General features: G+C 40.9%; 1 protein-coding gene across 2 annotated transcripts in view; it reads left to right on the forward strand.

The window, feature by feature from the left end:
* The first annotated feature begins 9007 nt into the window (after positions 1-9007).
* The window catches only part of LOC116973246 (trafficking protein particle complex subunit 3-like), a 31436-nt gene continuing 13096 nt past the window's right edge, over positions 9008-27347 (forward strand). Inside the window, exons 1-4 of one of the 2 annotated variants that reach the window (XM_033021136.1) lie at positions 9008-9178; positions 11316-11363; positions 21329-21426; positions 26175-26274. In XM_033021136.1, coding sequence (XP_032877027.1) covers positions 9137-9178; positions 11316-11363; positions 21329-21426; positions 26175-26274 — 288 coding nt within the window. In that variant the 5' untranslated portion in view covers positions 9008-9136. The remainder of the gene's footprint in view (positions 9179-11315; positions 11364-21328; positions 21427-26174; positions 26275-27347) is intronic. The other variant, XM_033021138.1, reaches the window with a different exon arrangement.

Consider the following 27347-nt stretch of genomic DNA (forward strand, 5'->3'; position numbering starts at 1 on the left):
ACTGAAAATTCCCCCCCAAAAAATCATTGCTTTGATCACCAACTCCTGTAATGCATTCCAACACATCACAACTCTCTAATCAAAATAACACTCCATTATCCTCCCAGACCATAACTACTTGCATTTGATTTTGTACCTGTGATCCTTTTTCACATGCCTCATTTATTATGGGGGTTACTTGTCTCTATCTGTAACAGCACTATGGAATAGAAATAAACTCACCACAATCAGCTGACCAAATAAACATTTAATCATCGTGTTTGTAATCTTTCTTCCTTGTGATTCTTTATGGATTCTTATTCCAAACAGCACCCTGACAAATTTACACTTTGCTCTCTTCTATGACATTAATATTCTTCCAACAGAGCATAAACTGATACATAATGGCTTTGTCCAAAATCACCATTTCAGCAAGTCTTTGGCTTTAAAACCAGGGGCTTCATTAGATTACTTGATGCCCTTATATCACAGGCCCTGCTTCGAACCAAAGAGCAAATCCATCTGCTTTACCGCACCCCTCTGCTTCAAAGTCAGAGTTGTCCCTATTAATAGTATCCCCGCAGCCTAAAAAAACAAAGACCTAAAACCTAGCTTAAAGCAAAACATGTTCATGTGGTGCTCCTTGAGTTTATATTCAGAGTATAGGAGGCCAAGGAAAGAGGGGTCAGAGTGGGAGTGGGATGGTGAATTAAAGTGAAAGGCAACTTGAAGCTTGTTATTGTGTCCGAAAGGTAAAATTATAGAATGATTGAACATTCATGATTGATGGAGGCCATCTGAGCCCTTGTATCAGTGAAAAATATATTTTCTAGCCTAATCCCACCTTCCAACACTTATCTGTGGCTCTGCAGGTCACGTTCACCACACTTACACCAAATTTTTCCTGAAACAGATTGAGGGTTTCTGTCTCTCAGGCAGGGAGTTCCCAGTTTTAGGGTAAAATATTTCCTCACGTACGACAGTGATCGCAACTTCTACTGAAGTGTGGATGGCCGTTGGCTCGCTAGGAGCTCATCCGCCCTTTGACAGGTCTTGTTTTTGGTTCTGCTCGAGGTCCACAGCCCCCTCCTCACCTGGCAAACCAGATGGGGGAGTCTGTTTAGTCACCGAGTATCCGACCATGGAGCAGATAGCACGGGATTACGTGGTACCCGTGGCGGGGGGAGCTCCAATGTCAAAGGTTTAAAACTTTAACCTAGTTAAAGTTTCCTAACTTTACTAAGAAAAGTTACTACTCTTTTACTAGTAATGCCCCTCCCAGACATAACTTCTGGTTATCCATTAGGATTCCAGCCGGCACCTACACTACCTGCACTAATCACTCACTCTTCATTTTCACCTATCATCGATTTTCTCTCTTGCTCGCTCCTTTTTCACTGCAAATTAAAAAGTCTCATTTCCAACTTTCTTAGTTCCGATGAAAGGTCAGCTAAAATATTAATGGTTTCCCTCCCCATACATGATGCCTGATGTGCTGAATATTTCCAATATTTTATGTTTAATCACCTAAAATTTTGAAATGACAACATTTTTTTCAAGTATCTTACTGGAATTGATGGAAATAGATGATGGGAAGAATACATTTAGCCATGATGTTTTAAGTAATCATTTTCCTCAGGAGCTATCCATTAACTATAAAAATAACTGTACACACTGAGCAGTTTTTTTTTCAGAAAGAACTCCGTATTAGTCTTGTTGTCTACTTCACAGTAATGCACATTTAATGTATTTTTTTAATGATTCTTCATATCGTTGCAGATTTACAACATTCAAGGTGGATTTCAGCCTTTTAAAAAGTACAAATAATACATATCCTATAGTTAGCAATTATGCAAACGACATCTAATAAAATAGAAATAAAATAGGCTGACACAGTGGCGCAACTGCTGCCTCACAGCGCCAGAGACCTGGGATTGATCCCGACCTTGGGTGCTGTTTGTGTGGAGTTTATACATTCTCCATGTGACTGCATCGGATTCCACCAGATGCCCAGATTTGCACCCTCATCCCAAAGACATGCGGGTTTGTAGTTTAATTGGCCTCAGTAAATTGCCCCTAGTGTGTAGGGACTGGATATAAAAGTGCGATAGACAATAGGTGCAGGAGTAGGCCATTCGGCCCTTCGAGCCAGCACCGCCATTCAATATGATCATGGCTGATAACATGGCGATAACATAGAACTAGTGTGAATAGGTGATCAATGGTCAGTGTGGATTCAGTGGGCCATAGGACCTGCTTCCATGCTGTAACTCTAAACAAAATATTCTTTTTTTTTTTAAATTGTCCATTCCTCAGCTCAGCAGATCAAAATCCCACTTAGTTGTTGATAACCATATCCACTGTCTGTGATACCACCTGTTTTGATGTCATGTGCAAACTTACTAATCATGCCTTGTACATTCTTCTACTAATCGGTGATATAGATGACAAATAGCAATGAACCAAGCACCAATTCCTGAGGCACACCACTAGTCCAGGGCTCCTGAAAAACAACTTTCCATTGCCACCCTATGCTTCCTATTACAAAGCAAATTTTACACACAGTTAGTTCTTTCTGTTTCCCAGGGAATCAAACTTCAAGAACTGCCAATTATCATAATCATAATCATAATCATACTTTATTAGCTAAGTATGTTTTGCAACATACGAGGAATTTGATTTGCCATACAGTCATACCAATAAAAGGAACAAACCCCACAAAATAGTAAGATTAAACGTGAACTTACCAGTTTGAAGTTTGATCTTTATTTATGAGGAGTTACGGTGAGCGATTACGTGAAGAAGCCCCGCCAGTCCGCGTGCGTGTCAATCTTCAAATCAGCGGTGTGAAATCACAGATAACAGCAGTCGAAGTAACATAGCAATACTTAGAGAAGACTAGAACTACCGAGTGATCTTTATGAGAGAGGGCAGGGAGCGGTGGGCACGTAATCGCTCATCGTAACTCCTCATAAAATAAAGATCAAACTTCAAACTGGTAAGTTCTCGTTTAATCTTACTATTTTACTTCGGAGTCACGTGAGTGATTCCGTGAAGATTTCAAAGCTCTGTGATTTCATGCCGTGAGAAACGAGTCTCCACAGCCACAACTGCTTCATTGACAGATGAGGGAAACATTCAAAATGAATAAATAATAGTAACTCCTCTCATTCGGGAGTAAACTAACCACTGAACCTAAAATAGAGATGGCAAATACCCCTGGTCTGGCAATAGGTTATTATGAAATGTTCAGAAGTTCTTTCGCCCATCCTGCAGTCGCCAGGATGTGGTCCAGCGGAACGTACATAACCTTTGCTGCTGATGTTGTAGCAGCCCTGGTGGAGTGAGACTCGAAAAAATATCAGTATCGACTCCTGTTTGAGCCAAACCCCGTTTCAACCACCTGGAGATGATCCAAACCAATACCTTTTTATAAAGTTTTTTGTAATTAACAAACATTGCTAGTTCAGAGCCTCAAAGGCTCTTCGTGACCTTGACGTATTGTTGTATATGGGTGACCATACACAACCGAAGGTTCATGAGGTATGCCATGAAACTAGCTTGAGACTTCACGTCTGCTCTGCTTAACTAAACATTAAAATATAATACTATCCTATCCAGTCACAATATGTAGTGAATGAACCCGTTGCGCTGAGACCAACGCCATGAGGATAACTACCTTATGAGAGCCGAGCCAAGCTAAGGATGTAGCTGGAGCCCCCTGGTGAAATAGTGATAATACCACATCAATATCCCATACTGCCCTGTGCTTGTCCTGGGAGAACTTGTGTGAAAGATATCCTTGATAACTCGGTATCAGAGGGTGAAACCCGACAGAGTGGGTCCCTTTTGCTGCAGCAAATATGATGGGAAGGCACGTTGGGCACAGTTAATGGTCCTATAACTTAATTTATTGTCAAAGACCCATTTGAAACGAACTCCAAGACGTCAGTTATCTGTACCGTATTAGATGTAACTTAAGTATTTAAACAAATGCTTCCCATCTCCTGAAGAGGAAATGTAATGCTTTCCTTTCTTGGTGCTATCCCTGCATTTTGCAGCGAGCACATACATGGATCGGTCTGACAATCCGAGCCGCAGGAGCAGTCTACTCAGAATCTATGTCAATAATTGATTTATCATGCATTGGCTGGTTTCCCGAGCCACAGGCTGAACTAGCAAGTTTTATGTTTAGAATAACCGTAAAAGGTTGTATTATTATTCCCGACTAAGCGGGAAGCATGGCTGCATATGCCAGTCAGACAGAACGACAACCTAGAGTGGGATCCTGCTGACTTTATTGCAAGACCCGACTAATGAGGCAAAATGAAGGGAGACAAACATAACTTCTTTCTCCTTGTAGCGAGAGTGTATTTTTTGCCACTGTTATGCCACATATTTTTGCAACCGGTAAATGAGCCTGGAAACAAACATATCAATTTGGTATTCCATTGAGCCATAATTTCATTAAATGCTTTGTGATCCAACATCCATTTTGTGTTGTTATTGATTATACGTGATGATATTCTAACGTAAATTGAGATTAGGTAAATTATTACAGGATATTCTGTCTTGATCGCACCCATGTGACTAACATACCACCATAGTGTATCAACTTAATGTTGAGCATGCAGATTATGCATATGCACTCAATTTAACCTATAGAATGCACCTAGTGTCTATATGTAGTTCATACCAATAACTGAATAATTGTTAATTGATGCAAATCTCCTCCACCTCTGAACTAGATGGCATTCATAATTTTCCACCTTAGAGCCTCATCAGTTTAATATAACTGAAATTTCACTGACCAGATTACCTGAGCAATGCTGAATACTGTTTGTCTACCATAATGACCTTGGTAGCTTCAGCTGGTAATAGCATAAGGTCTGTCACAAGACCTACATGGCATTGAGAGATTACTACTTTGCACAATGTAAGTTCCCCCACTTGCACAGCTGAATTACAGCCACTATATTGCTAATTATACTTAATGAATAGAAAGCTGTTTTATCACAACAAGATTGTTTGAGGCTCCTATTAATTCCAATCTCTTACCACAGGGCGGAGTCACAAGCTAATTAATAGTTAAAGGTAAATCCCAATGATGAACAAATCTAGTTGGTATCACCTTCATTTTCTTAAACATAGTTTGAGGCTGAAACAGTTTATTTTAACAACATACAGCATTAGAATATCCTCCAGACAAGACATAACAAATGTTTTTGAGCTCTGAGCAGTGCAAGTATCGGTTTTAGTAATCTGGTAAATAACCTGGGAACTGAGTTAACCCATTTTGCAGTGTTTTATCATTGCCTTATCCAGATAAATTTCAAAATATCTCCGGTGATCTCTGTAAATGGGAGCATCCTAAGGAAATCAGAAGCGAAGTTTCCTATTTTTAGTACTACTTTGGGTTGACCTTTTCCTACAACCTTTGAGTTTTTCATCCACAAAATGCTTTCTGAATTTGCACCCTGTTTATCCACAGTTCTCAACATTTAAGTTAAATTTTGGACACCAAGTGAGCTATAGACAGCAGAGTTCTTACTGTTTGCTTGCTTATGCAGCAAGTCTCATTTGGCGGCTATCATTGCGTACATCTATTCTCCTGAGGAAACTCACTTTCTGAGGGTTCTATCTAGGTTAAAATGGCTGCCTCTCAAAGGCTAGAGAGAATTTACCTTTTGACATTACACTAGTTCGGATGCACGGAGTATTCTGTGCCATGATATACGTAGGCTGTGAATTGAACTGAAGAGAGTGCAGAGGAGCTTCATCAGGATGTTGTGTGTAGGAAGGAACTGCAGATGTTGGTTTACACTGAAGATAGACACAAAATGCTGGAGTAACTCAGAGGGACAGACAGCATCTCTAGATAGAAGAAATTGGTCATGATATTCAAAAGAGGGGTTTTTGTCCCTTGATGCCATCTATCAATTCCTCCAAATCAAATAAGGTGGTGTTTTCATATAGGTCTTGGATAATTTTCTAGCTTTATAAATGTGTTGATATTCAGTGACACATTCTAGTTTGTGCTGCTCCAACTCTACCAGAACATCAAATAGATTGTGGTACTTTGGGACGAAGATAGACACAAAAAGCTGATGTAATGGGATGAAGGAATGGGTGACGTTTCAGGTCGAGATCCTTCTTCAGACTAGTCAGGGGAAAGGGAAACAAGAGATATAGACGATGATGTCGAAAGATAAAGAACAATGAATTAAAGATATGCAAAAAAGTAATGATGATAAAGGATTGCAGAACACCTTCGCTCAGTCTGCCTGGACCTACCTGATCTCCTGGATGCTAAACACTTTAATTCTCCTTCCCATTCCCACACTGACCTTTCTGTCCTAGGTCTCCTCCATTGTTAGAGTGAAGCTTAGCGCAAATTGGAGGAACAGCATCTCATATTTCGCTTGGGCAGCTTACAACCCAGTGATATGAAAATTGATTTCTCTAACCCCGGCATTCCCTCTCTCTTCACCTCCCCCCACCCAAGTCAGAAGGACAGGCAGCATCACTAGATAGAAGAAATTGGTCATGTTTCCGGTCGAGACCCTTCTTCAGACTCTTTACCAGGATGTTGCTTGTTTTGGAGGATTTAATTATGGCGAGAGATTGGCCAGATTGAGTTTGTTTTCCCTGGAGCGAAGGAGGCTGAGGGATGCCCTGATAGAAACATATGATTATGGAAGACAGGTATAGATAGTCAAAATCTTTTTCCCATGATAGAGGTATTAAAAGCAAAAGGGCATAGATTTAAGGTGAGGAGAAAGGATTTTAAAAGAGATCTGCAGGGTGTTTTTTTTACACTGGGAGTGGTTGATATCTGGAATTTGGTGGCAAATAGTGGTAGAATCAGGTACAATTACTACATTTAAGAGGCATTTAACCAGTCATTTGAATAGGCAGAGCATGGAAGGATATGCTCCTGACGCATGCATATGGGACATGGTGGGGCAAATGTCTGTGCTGTTCCTGAGAGGGACATTGCATAGCCATGCAGTGGGTCTGTGTATATTTATGTAGCTCAGGACCAAGTATTGGACAACGCAATGGTGCAGCTGGTAGAGCTGCTGCCTCACAATGCCAGAGATCCGGGTTCAATCCCGACTTTGGGTGCTGTCCGCGTGGAGTTTGCACATACTCCATGTGACCATGTGGGTTTCTGTTTAGTGCACTGATTTTCTCCCACATCCCAAAGACATGTGAGTTCATAGGTTAATTCTATAAATTGCTCCTAATATGGCACGAGTGGATAAGAAAGTGGGATAACATAGAGCTGGTGTAAATTGGTTGATATGGACTTGGGCTGAACGGCCTATTTCAATGCTGTATCTTTAAACTAAAGTAAGAAGCAGCACTCTTACTTCATCTTTGTAAAGGTTAGAAATGTTTTAAGCCATTTTTTGAGTACTCTTTGATAATTACGATAAATATCTATGTTCATGTTACAAAGCATCTCTCAAGGCATTCTTAAGGCCTTACCCAAGAAAGTGGTGCCTGAGAGGTTATAAGCAATCTGGTAGCTTTTCCAAGTTGATACCATGTAATTTGTACCAGGCAACATTGTTCAGATCAGCCTCACCACTGTCTCACCAAAATATCAATTTGTTAATTGTAAAATGTTGTAGAATGTCACAAGATGATTATGTGCAAGTTCCTTCTTTAGTAATTGCAATTGAATAGTTTTTGTGGAATAAATTATTTATGCCTCAAAATATTAAGATGACTTACCATGCAATTTTCATCCAGGCAATTCCCTTTTGGATTTGAACCATGGATAATTGTATTCAAGTTGTATTACTTCTGGCCTTTATGTGGATTATAATAATTAAGCGCACACAAATGTGACCTTTGCGACAGAGACTGTCACTCCCGCATTGGTCTCTTCAGCCACAAGCGATGCTACTCTAGCCGAGGTTTGGAGCAAGTGGCCAACAACTAGGATGCATCACCCATGGTCAGTCATGACCGAGGGGGGCCTAAGAATAATTACACACAAATTAAATTCAGTAACAAAATAGTATTGGTATGATATTCTAAAGAGGGGGTTTGTCCCTTGATGCCATCTATCAATTCCTCCAATTCAAATAAGGTGGTGTTTTCATATAGGTCTTGGATAATTTTCTAGCTTTATAAATGTGTTGATATTCAGTGACACAATCTAGTTTGTGCTGCTTCAACTCTACCAGAACATCAAATAGATTGTGGTACTTTAGGCCGAAGATAGACACAAAAAGCTGGAGTAATGGGATGAAGGAATGGGTGACGTTTCGGGACGAGATCCTTCTTCAGACTAGTCAGGGGAAAGGGAAACAAGAGATATAGATGATGATGTCGAAAGATAAAGAACAATGAATTAAAGATATGCAAAAAAGTAATGATGATAAAGGATTGCAGAACACCTTCGCTCAGTCTGCCTGGACCTACCTGATCTCCTGGATGCTAAACACTTTAATTCTCCTTCCCATTCCCACACTGACCTTTCTGTCCTAGGTCTCCTCCATTGTTAGAGCGAAGCTTAGCGCAAATTGGAGGAACAACATCTCATATTTCGCTTGGGCAGCTTACAACTCAGTGATATGAAAATTGATTTCTCTAACCCCGGAATTCCCTCTCTCTCCATCCCCCCTCCACCCAAGTCGCACCAGGTTCTCATTTTCACCCAAGAAATAGATAACAATGGCCTATTTCCTTTTCTTTGTTTTTTTTTGCATATCTTTTATTCATTTTCCTTACCTCTCTACATCATCATCTATATCTCTCGTTTCCCTTTTCCCTGCCTGAAGTAGGGTCTCGACCCGAAACTTCACCCGTTCCTTCTCTCCAGAGATGCTGCCTGTCCTGCTAAGTTATTCCAGCTTTTTGTGTCTATCTTCGGTTTAAACCAGCATCTGCAGTTCCTTCCTACACTTTGGTACTTTGGGCCTATAGGGGGAGATGTTTCTAAAGGTTTTCAAAGATTTGAATTGGCATCATTTGTGACACAAGTCTGCTTTCATTACTTCAATGCTCTTGATACCTTCAATAAGAAAACAAATCAGAAGGAGCTGCCTGTCTCCCAACTGATCACAGGAAGAGAGAACTACAAGATTTACTTAAACTGAACAGCGGGATAAGAATATGTTATAATACATTTTAATAAACCATGTCTCGACAATCAAGTAAAAGACCAGAAAAGCCAAAAATAGTAAGATCTGTCTTTTTTTTCATCATGTTTATATATAGTTTTATGCTTGCAAAATTGGAGTAGGAAATGGTTCCTCCACCATCTTCGCATGTTGTTTTGAGTAAGTGTGAAGCCTAAAATAAATAATAGATATCGAGATTATTTCTACAACTAATGTAAATAAAAAAGAAATTGAAGAATTATATTGCTTGCCATAAAAATGTAAAATTAGTTATTTTATAGATGAATGGAATATACATGAAGAAATACTGTTAAAATCTTAATTGAAGTGCGATGCCTTATATTTCAGACTGGTTTACATTGTATATATATTTCAGAATGATTTATATTGTATGAATAATGCTCTATTGATTTTTCTAGCGCCTATTTCTGATATTAAAAGCATGGAGTTGCAAAGGAGCTGGTAGGAACGGTTTGTAATTGGATTTAGGAAATATAGAAATAATTGGTGGATTTGCATTAGCTGGACTTATTCTGATATGAAAAAGCTATAATTTGAAACACAAAATGGATAAAGATTTTTTTCATGATAGTAATGTGGCCTTTAGTAGCTCATGGTTAGGGAATCGAGACTTGGTTATCCGTTAGTATGAAGGCTATCAAATCTAAAGTCTGCTGCTTTTCTTGACCTTAGAGTGCAAGCTCCCGGTGAAACGTGCTTCACATTTGGAAAGCAAAGGCCACTTCAGTTCTTTATTGAGATCTGATGAAAATGCATAATGACCTCGAGAATGTCATACCATTCATTCACATCATAAATAAGGATGTACATTTTTTGCTGTTCTAAATAATATTTTCTTACAGCTCTAACGGTGCATGGTGCATTTCTTTTATGATTGGTATGAATGATACAGCATTAAGTAAAATTAACCATGTCTTCCAAAGTCCAACAAACGGCACAGTATCAAGAAAGAGCAGCCCAATTTTTGTGCCAAGCTCAAAGTCACCTTCCCTGTCCACATTAACATATCGCCTTTAAAAAAAATCTTTATTTCCCTAAAATGCATCATCCAAATTTTAAAATGCAATATGTTACACTTATGCTTCCTCGGTTATGCTGGGCTTGACTTTCAAGTGTGCACTATGGATTGTAAACTGGCAGAACCTACTAGATCCTAATACATTTCTGTTTCATTGATTTCAGTGGCATTGTATCAAGTTACTTTAAAAAATGATAGATGACATGTTCCATTAGATAACTTCCCAGCAGTAAAATCGAAAATGATTAGATTACAGCTAAATGTACATTAACCTCTCATTATCTGTGCAGCATCCATGCATTGTGAACTTAAAACCCATCTTAATGAAAGTCACTCTAGAGTAAAACATAATCTGGGTGCTTAAATATCTCATAAAATCTCTTCTTTTTAGCCTAATGTTTTTCAAAAACTCATTGCAGCATTGATAAACTTGAAATTTAGAAATTGAAACATTTGAGCTGTTAATTGGGCTTCCCAAAGTACACTCCAAGGATTAATCAGATGCTAGAATAAATCCTTTAACAATATAATGCATGTACCTAATTCCAAGTATCAAAGTAATTAATGGCATTGATTTTTACATACAGGATGCCAGTATTGTTCCCAAAACTATGTACTACTTGCAATTAGGTATTAGTTTCAAAAAAGTAAACATCTCTTTAAATGCTAACTGAAGAAATCGCACCTGCATGGCTAACTGCGGGCAGATGTGTGATCATTGTATACACAGTGCTGGAACCACATACCTCCATGTAACACAGCTAAACCAGAGAACACTTTTCTGGACATTTTACTGTTAAGGTCTCAATCTTGAAAAGCAGCATCAGGCAGCCACACAGCACCACAATAGCACCGGTTACAGATAATCAAACTATTTTCTGGTCAATTATAGTTGTTAAAATTGAGACTGTTAATTGATGCTAATACAACAAATCCACATAATTTACATTTTTAATCATAAAATTATATTAGATTTCCATAACAATACACTGAAGCGTTCAATCTGAGTGAATGGGTTGTGCATTTTTCTTATGTGTTTTGCCTTCAATACTTTATACATTAGAAGGTCACAGATATCATTTGAGGTGCTAAAATTGCAACTGAACTTCATCTGGATTGTCATTAAGAATCAGTCTGTTATGTGCTCTGTTCTTTAGGATTGGCATTTGCCACCTTCGTCATCTACAGGCTCAGCACATCACATGGTATGTGTGAAATCTTCATAGATTGCAACTGATTCCTTTAGATCAATAATTTAAAGCCAAAAATGTTTGCAGCTATCAAGAATGAAGTCAAAAGTATTTAATTGTCGTATGTACTGACAAAGGAACAATGAAATTCTTGCTTGCACAATTCTTGCACAACAGGCCTTGAAGCACAATAAACATGGATAATATATAATATGCAAAATTTCAATAAATTAATAACCACAATACCAGTGTAAAAAAACCCCAAAGTCTTAAATACAACCAAAGAAAGTCCACAGAAGTTCATAGTTAAAGTTAGTGTTGTGTAGTATTGAAAAGCCTGATGGTTATTGGGAAGAAGCTATTCTTTAACCTGTTGGCCATGGGTTTTGGATTCCAGATAGTAAGAATGAAATAAGAGTGGTCAGGGGGGGTGTGGCTCTTTGATGATAATGTGTGTGGAGGTCAGTACCTGTCATAGCCTGGGCAGAATCTACCGCCTATGGAGAGTAATTTAACCAACCAATTCCGGTCTCCACCTTCAATTTAGCTAATTTAGTTTTCAGGGTCAGATTTTACCTTTCTACAAGTCCAGCAACCTGTGGTCGATAAGCACAGTGTAATTGCTGCTGGATGCCCAGCTATTTGCAAAACTCTTTATTAACTTGCCCAATAAAATGTGAACCATTGTCTGAACTAAGTCGAATAGGGAAGCCAAATCTAGGGACAATTTATTTCATTAACACCTTGACAACAGTAGCCACTTTGTTATCAAGGGTCGGATAAGCTTCGATCCACCTGCTGAATACATTGACTATGACAAGTACATATCTGTATCCCTGGCACCTTTCTAACACATACATAATCCTGGAGTACATAATCCTGTCATACAATCTAGTGTACACCCAAGTTGCTTTCATCGTTCTTTATCCCTTTCAGTAGCCTCCTCCTGCAACCGAATAATCTCTTGGATGGTTGGCATCGGCTTCTCTGAGGGGGATCTGTTACTTAAACTTTTAGTCTGCCTCATCATCTTTGGTACCACCATCTTACGTTCCCGGGATACTTCCTTTGCTCCCTGATCGGCACTATGATTGACAATGTCTGTTGGTGTCTGTCCTCTTGTGTGTGCACTACATTTCATGACAGAAATTTGTCTGGGCATCAGGACCTTTAATAAATCTGTCACCAATTGTTTGTTGGATATTTGAGTCCCCGCCGAGGTAAGAAATCCTCTATTTCTCCATAATTGTCCGAAATCATGTACTACTACAAATGCATATCTAGAATCTTATATATGTTCACACTTAAAATTTTCCCCATAATGCAAGCCCTAATTAAAGCAAATGATTCAGCCTGTTGTGCTGAATAAAGTGACAAAGGCAGCTGCTTCTACGTTTTCCCCATCTTGATTGATTGCATACCCAGACAATTTCTCACCCCACGGTCCAATGGATGCACTCCCATCTATGTACAATGCCATGTCAGGATCCTTTATAGGTGTGTCTTTCAAGTCCTCCCTCACAGATGTCTCCTCCTCGATTATAAACAAACAGTCATGTCCCGCCTCTGACTGCTCCTCTGCGGGTGAAACAAGAAAAGATGCCGGATTAATTGTTGTACAATGCCTAAACTGAAGCTTCGGGTTATTTAATGTAAATTTCATATTTGTTCTGACGAGCCATTGTTAGGTGCTGAGTAGGAGTTGCCCTAACAAGGCTGCTACTGAATGCAAACTATATACTACTATCTCCTGCGTTAGCGTCAAATTTGCAGCAGACTGTAAATTATTATAAATGGCGGTCAGAATTTGGGTGCATAATGGGTGTCCCCTTGCTACTGGGTCGAGTTTAGATGAATAGTAGGCCACTGGTCTATGACTATCGCCATGTTTTTGAGCAAGGACTGCCTCAAGCATTAGTGATAAGGGTCTGTCATAAAGTAGTCTTCCCAATGCTGGGCCTGCATCAACCATTACTTCAGGTTCTCAAAAGCCTCTTGTGCTTCCTTAGTCAGTTCAAATTCACCCTCTTTACTTGTATAGGGTGACAGCTCTTTAGTTTCTAAAGCAATGTTAGGGATCCAAGGTCTACAGTAATTTACCACACCAAGCCATTGCCTCATTTGTTTTGCTTCTTTAGGAATCGGGAATTCACAAATTGGTTCGAGTCTGCTTTTTTCTGGACTACTTCCTGTTGCCGAAATTATGACTCCTTTCATTTGGGCCATCAGTACTTTTGCCTGGGAGACCACATATCCCAAATTCGCTAGATGATTTAGTAATTGTGCAGTATCTTCAAGGTTGCTTGGTTCATCCCTGCTGGCCACTAATAAGTCATCGACGTACTGCACTAAGGTAGATCTTCTTCTAAAATTTAAAGTACTCAATTGTTCCTGTAGACATCGGGAAAATAAGGTAGGCAAATTGAGGCAATCCCTGAGGCAATCTGGTCCAGGTGTATTGCTGGCAAAATCGTACTTAGACAAGAAATTCTACCACTTATTACTATCATGCAAGAACACACTCCAATGTACTACACAAGCATTCATCTAATATTGCATTCGTTAACTGTACAGTCCAAAAAACAAATCACAGTATATTTTAAACCCAAATCGTGCTGTTTTCAACCAACGGATACAGGAGACTTTCCCTTCAAACCACTTGTACGCTGAGTGGTACGTTCCCGTCAAGATACTCTTCTCTAACAGGTACTCTTTCCTCTTCTAAGTTTAATACTTAGTGGTACACTTCCCATCAAGATACTCTTTTCTAACAGGTACGATTTCCTCTACCTCAGTTACTTTTTCCACTAACAGGTACTGATCAATGGATCCAAAGGATATGAATCCTTGATTGAACAGCCACGATTCGGACTCCAATTATAACAGTAGTCTTAATCACACTATATTAACATAGAGTCACAATTCGAACTACGATTACAACAATGTATCTAACACTCAAAACTAAATCAACGGCTAGACACAGTAAATACAATAAAGCAATGGCAACATTATATACACACTTTAAACTGTAAATCAACAAAATCTTAACAATTCCAACAATATATTTTTATTTCACACAGGATAACCAACGATCTAATATATACACTTTTATTTTACTTCGGAGTCACGTGAGTGACTACGTGAAGAAGGGCCGTCCGTCTGCGTGCGCGTCATTACATCTGAACACAACGCGTGCGACGGACTTGCAGAGGCATTGTGTCCTCCCAGGATGTCGGGATGGGCAGGTAAGGAAAGTTGAATTACTTACGTGCGTTCTTTCGGGCTTGAAGCTTTTTGTAGTTTCAGGGCCCAGATGTCGAGGAGACGGTCCGCGGGAAGTCAGCTGTCGAAGACCGCAGCATTCCCAGTAGCGGGCGATGGTCTTGTTCCCGACATAGCGCCGGCAGCAGAACCGGCAGGAGACTTGTTGCAGGAGGAGGCGCTCCGTTGGTGGTCCTGCAGTACGTAAAACCTCCCGCAAATCAAACAAACCCGTTGACTCAGATGAGTCCAGAGGGAAAAGGGATACCCTCCCTCAACGGAGAGCGTCTGAGGACGACTCTCCCACATGGAGCAACTTTTTGGAGAAGTTGCTCTAAAGGACCTGCTCTAAAGGAGGGAGCTGTGTCAGCCCGGACCTATTGCAGGCAGTACCGGGAGCCTCACACATGGGGCAGCCCAATGTCTTCCCCATTGGAGGGGGAAGTACATATGGAAGAAACCACTCTGAATCAGAGTACAAAAGCTGGGGGGGGGGGGGGGGGGGGAAACCTTCCCAGGGACAAGCAGAAGAAAGGAAGTAAGTAAGTAACTTTTACTGATATAGCACTGTTTAAGTTAACTTGCATTGACACCAAGTGCTTTACATAAAATGAATCATAAGCACAAAAGAAAAGAAGTACTTCTGCAATCATCCAGGTTCTACTGGGTGCTTCCCTGGATAGAGATCTAGCAAATGTCTCCTGCTCTGAGGAGAGGAGCATTCACGGTCAGTTTCAGTCTGACCCAAAGCAAGAATCTCATTTAGGTCCGCTGGAGGGGCCATGTCAGCGCAGGTATCCTCAGGGGCCTGCAGGCAGCACCTGTTTTCAGGGCTACCTACAAATCTCACTCTCAGTGGAGGGGAGTGTGAGTGATCAGTAGGTAACTGATCTCGAATTAAAGTATGAACATACTGAAGCACATGCATATGGCCTCAAGAGACAGCAGTTGGCAGAATATCCGTACGCTACAAATGCCGGCAAGGGAACAGCGCTATCAGGGTGACTTTGGAGAAACCAGCCGCTGAATCCTCTATTCAGGTAAGACCAGAAGAAGGAAGCAAAAGCTGTCGGACCAATCAAGGTACCAACGACAAGCAAACTTCATCAGTAGGCGACAACACACCCCACACCTCCATAGGGGGGTAAGCAGTTCACTGAAGCCGGTGGTAGCTTGAAAGCTGGGCACGGAAATATGATCAGAGTCGTCTTTCAAGGCAGACTCAGAATTATGGCCAGAATTGTCCTACAAGACAGGCTCAGTATGATGAGGTTTTCAGACCAAGACCCAAGCAGAGGTCAGGAGAAACATGGAATCCACACTCTCTACCAGTTCTACTCCCAATCAAGGAGAGAAAAGAAACCCGCATCAGGGGCATTTGGGCTTACCACAAGACCACCGGTAGCCATGGAGGTAGGTGGGTCTGGGTTTACTGAAACAAGGGATTGTGGACCAGTTACATGTTGGTAATTTTACTCTTGTGTTTTTGTTCAAAATGACAAAAACATGAATTTCAGATCTGGTTTTAAAAAACAGATATTATAACAACATGTGATTATTTTTTACTGCACAACATACATAGGTTCCAAGCAAACTTGGAACTCGGACCGGAATTGTCTTCAAGGCAGGCCCAGTATTTTGGGCAGGATTGCCTTTCAGGACAGGTGACAGATGGAGGATGTCACTTCATCCAGGTTTAACTCATTTGTACAGTACAGACTTTCAGAACAGCAATTTTTTGTTACGGTCTAACTGTTTAATAGAAGTTTCCTATAAAATGGTCACATGGCATGCATCGACCTCAAAGATGCATACTATTCGGTGTCTATTCACTAAGAACAGGAGATATTTGAAGTTTAACTGGATGGTATAGCTCTGCCAAATGGGTTGACATCAGCTCCTAGACTATTGACTAAACTACGGAAACCAATTCTGGGTCTACAAAGGTCTCAAAACCATATAGTAATGGCATATTTGGAGGACATTTTCATTTTGGAGTCACCAAGAATTGGCAGAAGCATCAGTCAAAGCAAACCAAAACCCTGTTTGAAAGAATTGGTTACCTCATCCATCCAGTTAATTCAAAATTGACACCTACAAGGGTAATTGATTACCTAGAATTTACTATCAAAAACAGTAAATATGTTGGTGACTTTGCCTAGGGGCAAACAACAATATTTAATTAAACCTGCTATGACCTGATAGTCAAATACTAGCCATCTATCAGGCAAACAGCGAGTGTATTGGCAAATAGTAGCTGCATTCCCAGCAGTACGTCACGGGCCTTTGCATTACCAGAATTTACAGCGAGCAAAGGAAGGAACACTCAGATTCCATGCACGCCAAATTGGCAAACTATGGATTGCCAGCAGAGGCCATTGTTGAATAACTATGGTGGATAACGAACGTGAGACAGGTCAAGGGAAATTTTGCTCAAAAGCCATTCTTCAGACCTATGAAAGCGGCTAAGGATGGGGAGTCACCAACACAGTCTAAAGCTGTGGGGGCAGATGGAATGAGCAAGAGTCTGTAATTCCCCAACACATGGAATCAATTACCCAGAATTGTTGGGGGCACAATATGGACTCAAGGTTTTCTGTAGCGATATGCAACCGGTGCTTGTTCAAATTCAGATTGATAACACCACTGTGGTGGCATATATACATTAACAAGGGTGGTGTAAAATATGTATCTTACGACAGATCGTCGAACCTCATTTGGCACTGGTGTATCGAGAGGAATATTTGGGTAATCTACGAGGTAGATATAACACGGTGACAGATGCTGGATCACGAATGTTTAATAACAACACAGAATGGATGTTGAATCAGACAGTATTTAACAAAATAACTACATGATTTGGCATACCAGATGTTGATCCGTTTGCATCTAGACTAAACCATCAGTTACCCAGATATGTGTCCTGCGAGCTGGATCCAGGAGCAAAGGCAGTGGATGCTTTCTCCCTCTATTGGGGAGGAATGTTTATGTATGCTTTCCGCCAATTTGTCTCACAAACCGTTGCTTGACCAAAATCAAGCAAGACTAAGCCACAGGCATATTGATAGTGCCAGATTGGCCTACTCAAGCCTGGTCCCCCAAAATTTTGGGAATTATAGTCCAGTCATGGCTGTACCCAAGAGCAGGGACCTTCTAGTTAACCCAGTTACAGGGAGTAATCATCCACTACATGAACGTATTAACTTGTTGGTCTGCAGATTCTGAGGAGGCCATTTCAAGGCATAGGACTGTCCGAACAAATACAACACAGTTCGGATAACGGATGTCTTGGAGTTCCTATCAACTCTGTACTATAACTATAAACAAAGTTATAGTGCAATCTATAGTGCCAGAGGCGCACTCTCCTCCTATCTGATGCCAGAAGCAGGGCACAGGTCGATAGGAACGCACCCCTTTACAACAAAATTCATGAAGGGAATTTACAATTTAAGACCTCCAAGGCCAAGGTACACGGACACATGGGATGTGAGCATGGTACTAACCCTACTTTGACAGTGGGGACCGCTTATAACTAACCCTGAAGGTGGTATGCTGACAAAGAGTCCAGACACTGCAAAAGCTACGGTTGGGCTACATGACCACCAATATGAACAACAAAACATTCGTAATCAGGAACCTGATAAAACAGAGCAGGCCAGGAATGCCAGGAATGGAGATCCAGTTCTTGGCATATCCAGAGGACCAACGGTTGTGTGTGTGGTAACATACTAACACCACTATCTGAGAGTTACGGAGAACCTCAGAGGCTCAGAACAATCGGTCCTCATCAGCCATAAAAAACCACACCAGAAGGTGTCAACTCAAACCATCTCCAGATGGTCAAAGGAGGTAATGGCGGTAGCAGGAGTAAACATTTATATGGTTAAATCTCACTCCACCAGGGCTGCATCTACGTCGGCAGCAAGAGCTATGGACGTGCCCCTTGACGACATCCTAGTGGCTGCAGGATGGACGAATGAAATAACGGTCCACCGGTTTTACAACAATCCCATAACCGGACTGGGGGTGTTTGCACGTACCATTTTAAGTTCTGTCCCTTAGTTTCCCCCCAAGGTTGTTACTTAACTACGTAATGTCTGAATGCTTTAATGATTACACGCATCCATGGTCAATCAATTCAGTGTGTGACGCCTGGATTCGTAACCGGCGTAAAATCACAGAGCTTTGAAACCTTCACGTAGTCACTCACGTGACTCCGAAGTAAAATAGTAAGATTAAACGAGAACTTACCAGTTTGAAGTTTGATCTTGATTTTATGAGGAGTTACGATGAGCGATTACGTGCCCACCGCTCCCACCCTCATACTATCAAGGTCATATGAAAGTTCTAGTTTCTTCACAATCTTACTATTCTCAGGTCTTCTTTTTATCTGTGATATAACACCGCTGCTTTGAAGATTGACGCGCACGCAAACGGACGGCCCTTCTTCACGTAATCGCTCGTCGTAACTCCTCATAAAATCAAGATCAAACTTCAAACTGGTAAGTTCTCGTTTAATCTTACTATTAATGTACAGTAACCAATGCCCTCAATATGAAAGCCTACAAGCCAATCACAAATAAAGATAATATAATACATTTATTGATAGTTCCCTAACCCCATCACAAAGTACCCCATTACATTGTTTCCACAGAAGGTTCTAGTTGGAAGACAGTTCAGCAAAGTAAAGAAACATTTCCCTAGGTAGTATAAAGGGCCTGTCCCACTAACGTGACTTTTCAGCGACTGTCTTCGACCTTTAAGCTCGAGGGCACTCGCCTGAAAAACCTCGAGCTGGATCGACCATCAGCAATGAAACCATGAGCCGGATTGACCATCAACACACGAGCGCACACACACACACACACACACACACACACACACACACACACACACACACACACACACACACACACACACACACACACACACACACACACACACACACACACACACACACACACACACACACACACACACACACACACACACCGCAAAGGCAGGAGCCAGGGAAAGTGGGGGAGCTGTCTGAAATTCACACCCGCGATGAACAGGAAGGTGAAAGACAGCTGGCACAGTTACGGTAAGTCCTTTAGAGAGAGCGGAGGGGGGGAGAAGGGGGGGGGAGAAGAAGTGGAGAGACTTTTAAGAAGCCAGACGACTTTTAATAAAGTTTAGCGGGCATTTAACATTACCGATCGGTTTACTCACCTTTTTTTTCTCAACGAGCTTTACCTTCGATTACCTTCATTTGCCTTTGATTACCTATGATAGCATTACGACCTACTACGACCTACCTCGACTAAACCTACGAGTAAAAAAATAATGATTTTTCAATGGCAACCTTTCTTTACTCGCGGGCATTTTTCAGCATGTTGAAAAAAACACCGAGACCTAGCTGAGGTCTCGAGTACTCGGGGACTACAAGGAGAATTACAAAGACCTCCTAGGACCTCGTGTCGACCATGCTGCGAGTATGAGTCGAGGGCAAACTTTTCTAAACTCGCGAATTTGGTCGCCGCAGTGGGACAGGCCCATAAACAATTTGAGCAAGGCTCCATACTTTAACCAATCACAAGATAACAGTGCAAATACTCTGCAACAAAATTAACAATACTTTACAACACCCCATTCTATAACCAATCCTGATCATGCGTTTACAACCCAGCCCTGCTCTTTCTGCAAAACTCTCATACATATTAACAATAGAGGGGACATCTGGACATCACCCTGTGCTTGACTTCCTCCCAGGGTCCAGACACCCTGGAGTCATAAGACTCATGGCTTTGCAGCTTCTCACAGAAAGAGGACAAGCAGGCTTTGCAAACGCAGAGATCCTCCAATTTGTGACATATTTATTTGGCCAATATTATCAATAGTGGAGCAGCTGGTAGAGGTGCTGCCTCGCAGTGCCAGAGACCTGGGTTCGATCCTGGCTTTGGGTGGTTTCTGTGAGGAGTTTGTACGGTCTCCCTGTGATGCATGGGTTTCATCCCGTTTCCTCCCATATCCCAAAATTGTACGGGTTTGTAGATTAATTGGCCTCTGTAAATTGCCCCTAGTACAGGGGGAGTGAATGTGAAAGCAGGAACATTTAGAACAAGCGTAAATGGGTGATCAATGGTCGGCGTGGACTCAGTAGCCCAAAGGGCCTGTTTCCTTGCTGTATCTTTCAATTAATCAATCAACAAAGTAATTGCTTTGTTTTTTAATTGTTTTACTTTAGATTAACATTTTTGATGATTTGTAAATGATTTAATGTTTACGTGATTTCAATAGTAAAAGTAAAATCTTATTAATAGCTATTTACAGTAATATTAACAGTTTCTAAATACCTTAACATGTGATAAGGAAAATGGAACGTATGTTCCCCCTGTAGATTTGCCTTTTGCCAAAGCTGACCAAAGGCAAGCTGAGGGCAGTGGTGCTGGATTCATGCCGCCTGATGCCTAGTAGTTGCAGAGGCCAGGTAACAACTTTCTGTACACCTCCTGGAACAGAATGCCTACCTGTGCATTTATAACAAGTTAATCTGGGTATGGGAAGATGCCATGTGGCAAGTCCTGGCAATGGGCCATTTCCAGCACAGTTCAGTGTTTCAAAATGTATTGAGGAATTGACTGGTAAAATGTGGCACAATCTAAATCATTTACAAAGATAATGAATCGATTGCTTCTACCAAAATGTAACTTTCCTAAAGTGCTCTCATTACTCTTCAGGGCATTGAACTTTTTGTACTCACATATGGAGCTGTTGTAGCACAGCTGTGCAAAGACTATGAAAATGATGAGGATATCAATAAAGAGCTCGATAAAATGTGAGTAATATTTATAGCGCTGTCAGAAATTATTGGAGCAAGATTTTGGGTGGCACAGTGATGCAGCTGATAGAGATGCTGCCTCGCAAGCCAGATACCCAGGTTCAAACTTTTACTTGTGTAGAGTTTGCATGTTCTCTGTCTGACCGTGTGGGTTTTCTCCCAGATTCCGAATAGTCTTAGTTAATTGCCTCTATAGGTTGTCAATAGTGTGTAGGGAGTGGATGTAAAAGTGGAATAACATAGAACTAGTGTGAATGGATGATTGATGGTTGGTGGGCCAAAGGGCCTGTTTCCATGCTGCATTTTTCAATTACAAAGTTAGATGAAGAATTGCCTGGGCTTGATGCCAGTATACATTATATTACATTAAGTGGCTTTCACTGCAACTGAGGTTGAGTGGTGCCATCTGTATTTAGCAGTTTTGCTCAAAGGTAAGCTGGGCGGATGAGCAGTCCTCTCCCAGGATGCCAGTATAGTTCCCATGTAAATATGCACTCCTTAAATGTCAAAGAAGAATGGCCAAGGAATTTCTCTATTCCCCTTCACCTCTTTATACTGATTATCTCCCTTCTCCACTCTCAGTCCTGATGCAGAGTCTCAACCTGAAACATCAATTCTCCTTTTGTCTCCTTCAGGACATTCATTATGACACCATACCTTACCAGGAGGGTTCTGCCTCAAAACGTCATCCATCCATTTCCCTCCACAGACACTGACCTTCAGGATTCCAGCATCTGCAGTCTGTTGTGTCTTCCTATCTTAACAGAAACGTTTGCGGGTGCAGTGGTCAAGTATGGTGAATTGGATAATAGTCCAGTGACGTACCTCCAGCATCCATGAGCTTAATTATGTTATCTCCTTCCCTAGCGAGCATCAAAAATCCAAAGGTGTCAATTAAGCAAGCAATTGACTCAAAGTTTCTCACAGCATGTTGCTACGAAATTTCACATGAGTCTGAGGAAGGGATCTGACCCTTAACAATACCTGTTCCTTTTCTATAGAGATGCTGCCTGACCCGCTGAGTTGCTCCAGCACTTTGTGTCTATCTTCGGTATAAACTAGCATCTGCAGTACTTTCCTACATTTCAAAACTGCACCTTATTTTTTTGGCATGGCACAATGAATGCCCTGCATTAAGTTTTTAATTCCTCATATATTCATTAACATATTTGTGTTAGATGTCGATGCTGGCTCTCTGAGCAACCCGTCAATTGCATTCCCCTACTAATTTTGCAGTAACCTTTTCACACCCACATGCCCATCAGCTCCGTTCTGATACAGTGGTCAATTTAACCTACCGACCAGCACGTCTGTGGCATGTGGGAGGAAACATGTACCCTCATTGAAACTCCACACAGAAAACATCAAAGATTAAGATTAAATCTGAGTCCTTGGAGTTGTGAGGCAGCAACTGCATGCTGCAGCACTGTGTACCCAATATTTCAACATGCTAAGTTACCTTTATTGTATAGATAAGCTGGAGTAACTCAGCAGGACAGGCAGCATCTCTGGAGAGAAGGAATGTGGGACGTTACGGGTCGAGACCCTTCTGTGCTGTGAACACTTAAGATGTTATTTGCACACTGGAACTCCCACCATGGGCTGTCTAGGGAAGCTTTAATCTTGCAGGTAGTTCAAAATGCGTACATTATGAACCCTGAGTGATGAGGGGGAGATTCAGCAGAATGTGCTTTAATGGTTTTGGAAATCCTGAACATAGAATTTATTCTCATATTTGAGGACGCAGATCTATCCAGTTTTCACTCCGGTCAATCCACAAGACAAATGAGGATGCAGGTAAGTTGAGAATTTGTTTGTCAAACACTGTCCTATCCTCGTCTTAGCATGAATTTCTTTCCAATTTTGTAAAGATATTTTTTCCTGAAATGTGTTCCAAGTTTACTTCTGACTAATTTCCATCTGTGCCCTCTGGATCTACTTTCCACGCAACTTGTAGATGGAATAATCTGTTAGCAATGTTGGGTCAATTATGGATGGTTCCATTGCAAGACAGAGGTGCAGGTCAGAGAACGGACTACAACACCATTAGCTATTTCTCAAAGCTGTGCTTCAACTAGACAGGATTTCTGACCACTAAATTAACCACTTACCACTGCATAACACGTTACGTTCTTGGATAGAGTACTCCTCGTGCGTTTTATGAGATTTTTCTTTCAAACTGTACATTAACGTTTCTAAGAACCAGCAAAGACGTTTTGTAATAAGTTTGTGGAAGCTCAAGGAAAATTATTATTCAATAATAAATCATTTGATTGCTTAACAAATTTATTATTGAGAATGCTTTATTTTTTAGTGAAATATTTTAACAACAATAATTATTTGACTCATTTTAAGGCATTTTAAACACATAGTTATAATTTTGTTTACAGTAACTCATAGATGAAAGCAAGCCACAAATTAAACCTTTTCATTTTACGTAGGATTTCCTGTGATGAAATAAATTTCCCGTAAGTCATTTATAAAACATCTGTATGATAATGTTGGATGGAAACATGCAAGACTGATTATCCTGGAAGTGGGAGATTATAGTTCCAGACTTCAGGGTTAAAACCACAGTTAAGCTTATTTTCTGTTGTTGGCAATGATATGCGAGTCCAAGTATTTTAAGTGGCTAATTGGCACAACATAAAACAATCGTTGACGAAAGTGGAAAGTTGGCTGAGTCTCTGAGGAGAATAAGGCTGGGGTTTAGAAAGGGTAATTTCTTTGTTACAAGCTCCCTAAGCAGTGTTTGAATATACAGCTGAAATCTTTTCTTCAGAAAAGGGGATTTCACATTTGTCTCCAAGAAGACAAGCCTTATAAAAAAAGGAATAAATTTTGTCCACTTAATTAGCAAATTCATTAACATTTTAAGAAGACATATTGGCAGGAAACTCTGCCAGCTTAGTCCGAGAACAGCAACTAATTGTGTAATGGAAATGTGATTTGATGATAATCGGTATATTCCCTCAGCATAGCCCTTCCCAACTTCATGCTGTGAATCTTTAAGTTGCTGCTTGTGCATGGCACACGCCAACAACTCAGTGGTGTCTGGTGAGAGGTTTCAAATTGCAGGGAATTCAAACCATATATGTAACAGACCTTGACAATGGTGTTGAGGTTTAGTGGAATGTGGTTTGTGAGCTTGGCAGACTTTAAATGTAACTCCACAACCTCAGCACCCAACCCACTCACCCCCCCACCATTTTAATAACTATATTAATTCGTTAAATTGTGAGCCACCCTGATTAAAATAGCAGAGGGGCATCAAATAGGTTGATTTTTTTAGGACAAAAAAAGATATAGTTTGCTGTTCCTCAATTTCTCATCATATAAACATTCAGAGAGATGCTAGCTCTTGGAAATGTAGGGATAGAAATTCACTTATGACCTGATTATTGTTGAAGAAACAAGGAACTTCAGATGCTTGTTTACAAAAAAGGACACAAAAGTGGTGGAGTTGATTAGTAAGTCAGGCAGAATTTCTGGAGAACACAGATAGGCAACATTTCGGGTCAGGACCTTGCTTCTGACTAAAACAGGGCCTTCTTCAGATTAGTTTGGAGAAGGCTCCTGACCTCAAATATGGTCCCAAACATTTTCAGTCTGTTACAGTTGGGGATGGTATTGAAGATTCATGTTTTGCATTAGCATTTAAGGGCATGACTTGGCCTCCCCTAATTAAAAACTGAAGGAAATTGTAGATTATCCAAAATTGGGTGTTGGACGAGTGACCAGTAAACACGGAAGCTATGGGCAGATTGAAAGAAGAAGTGGAGATGTACCACTACACCATAAGTCTACGTGGGAAATCAGACTTCATTAAGTGTTTAGGAGGAGGTAACAGTCTGGGAATGGGAACAGAAAACTATTGGTGAAAATGCTCTGGTTTTGAGATACAGGTAAGAATGGAATGTATTCCGAACACGCTACACAGAGAAGAAAGATACTTTGCTCAACCATGTCAAATGCTGAGAAATAGCAACTTTCTAAAGATTTTAGACATTGAGCTCCAAGAGGGCATAAAAGGAGGTGAACAGAGAGGAAAGTACCATTCATTTTAAGACCAGGATTGGAGGTATCTCAATGACACTTTATTTAGGTACCAGAAGAAGATGGATGATACAGATAAGGAAAAAGGCGTAAAGCAGCAGAGGCAACTGAAAAGACACCGGGAGAGGATGGGTGAGACAGATAAGGAAACAATTCTAAAGCAGCAGAGGCAGCTGTAAAGACGCCTTAAGGCTTTTGTTGGGTCAATCACAGTAATTTAGGGGAAGACTGGCAGAAGTATTAGAGAGACATATAAATGAAATTTCCAGGTCACTAACACTGATCAAATAAATTTTGAAGAACATTTTTTTTTTCTGATGCTGGTACAGGGGAAGATGGGATCAGAAAATAAATGGAGTTGTGATTGGAGAGGCATAGAAGCAAGTCATCAGAGTTGGTCTTGCCTCAAATTAAAACCACAGGAAATGTTTGCTTCTGCTTAGTAGATTTGCCAAGTATTCATCAAGGTTTACAGTCAATATACAACAGACAGAGGCGATAGGTACATCATGAATGTCTTCTCAGTTCTTTCTGCCTTAACTCAGCTTTTCTTTCCATTTTCTCTCATTTACTGTTCCAGTATCCAAGCTGTTCATGTCATATCCCTTCCTGTGGGAGTGAGTTCTACATTTTGACCACTACTCACGCAAAGGAATATCTCATACTTGTTCTCTTCATTTTCTTTAAAGGGGACAAAATATAGGCTCAAGGCTGGTGGAAGATTTTCTAGCTCGCTCAAGCATCACGCAATGCCGTAATTTTCGTGAAACAGCAGATGTCATTGCAAAGGTAGCATTTTATTGCACTTAATAGAAGGAATTTTAACCTCAGACATGGATGGGTTGGGGCCTCGTGAAATATTAAGACATTAAAAATCTCAGACCCATGCCCAGACAATCCTGATGTGGTCATTCAGTTTTAAGGAAAGCAACAAAGCATGACCAATATATGTCAAGAATTGAGAGCTTAATGTAAGTTTTATTTCGAAGTCTCGTGACGAGACTACGTGAAGAACCCGCCAGCCCGCATGTGCATCAATACGTCGTCACATGGCGCGAGATACAGATGTATTTGGAAATGCTCCGTCAGAGCTTTAACGGTGAAGGTAAGGTTTTTTTGCAGGAACGGTGCTTCTTGTTTCAACGTGGGTTTGATTTCCGAAAATGGACAAACCAAGAAACGAAGAGATGTGCCGCTGAAAATTCAGCGGGGAATGACGGCAATGAGCGAGGTTGGTGGCCGTTGCTATCGAACTCCGAGACTCTAACAGTGGGCTCGGAGATGCTGGCAGGCACGACCTGCACATCAACCTCCGCTAAAGCTCCGAATGGGAGCAGTTGGCCCACCCTGGTCTCAGAGTTGCTGGCAGGCAATACCTGCACAGTAACCTCCGTGAAAGCTCTGAAAAGGAGCAGCTTGTTGACCCGGGCTCGAAGATGCTGGCAGGTGTGGCCTGCACAACAACCTCCACAAATCAGATGTTATTTGTAGGTACCTGCCCAGACGGGCTTCATAAACCTTAAGCAATTAAAGGGAAAGTTACTGCCATGTGTAGATGGTAAGCTCCTATCCAATGTTCACATTAGGCAGGGATTGGTGTTGGGTAGACTGATGTGACTGAAGGCTGATAAATCCCCAGGGCCTGATGATCTGCATCCCAGGGTACTTCAGGAGGTGACTCTAGAAATTGTGGACGCATTGGTAATCATTTTCCAATGTTCCATAGATTCAGGATCAGTTCCTGTGGATTGGAGGGTATCTAATGTCATCCCACTTTGTAAGAAAGGTGAGAGAGAGAAAACAGGGAATTATAAACCAGTTAGCCTGACATATGTGGTGGAGAAGATGCTGGATTCAATTAT

This window comes from Amblyraja radiata, chromosome 5 (genome assembly GCF_010909765.2).
Source record: "Amblyraja radiata isolate CabotCenter1 chromosome 5, sAmbRad1.1.pri, whole genome shotgun sequence".
In the NCBI taxonomy this organism is placed as follows: Eukaryota; Metazoa; Chordata; class Chondrichthyes; order Rajiformes; family Rajidae; genus Amblyraja; species Amblyraja radiata.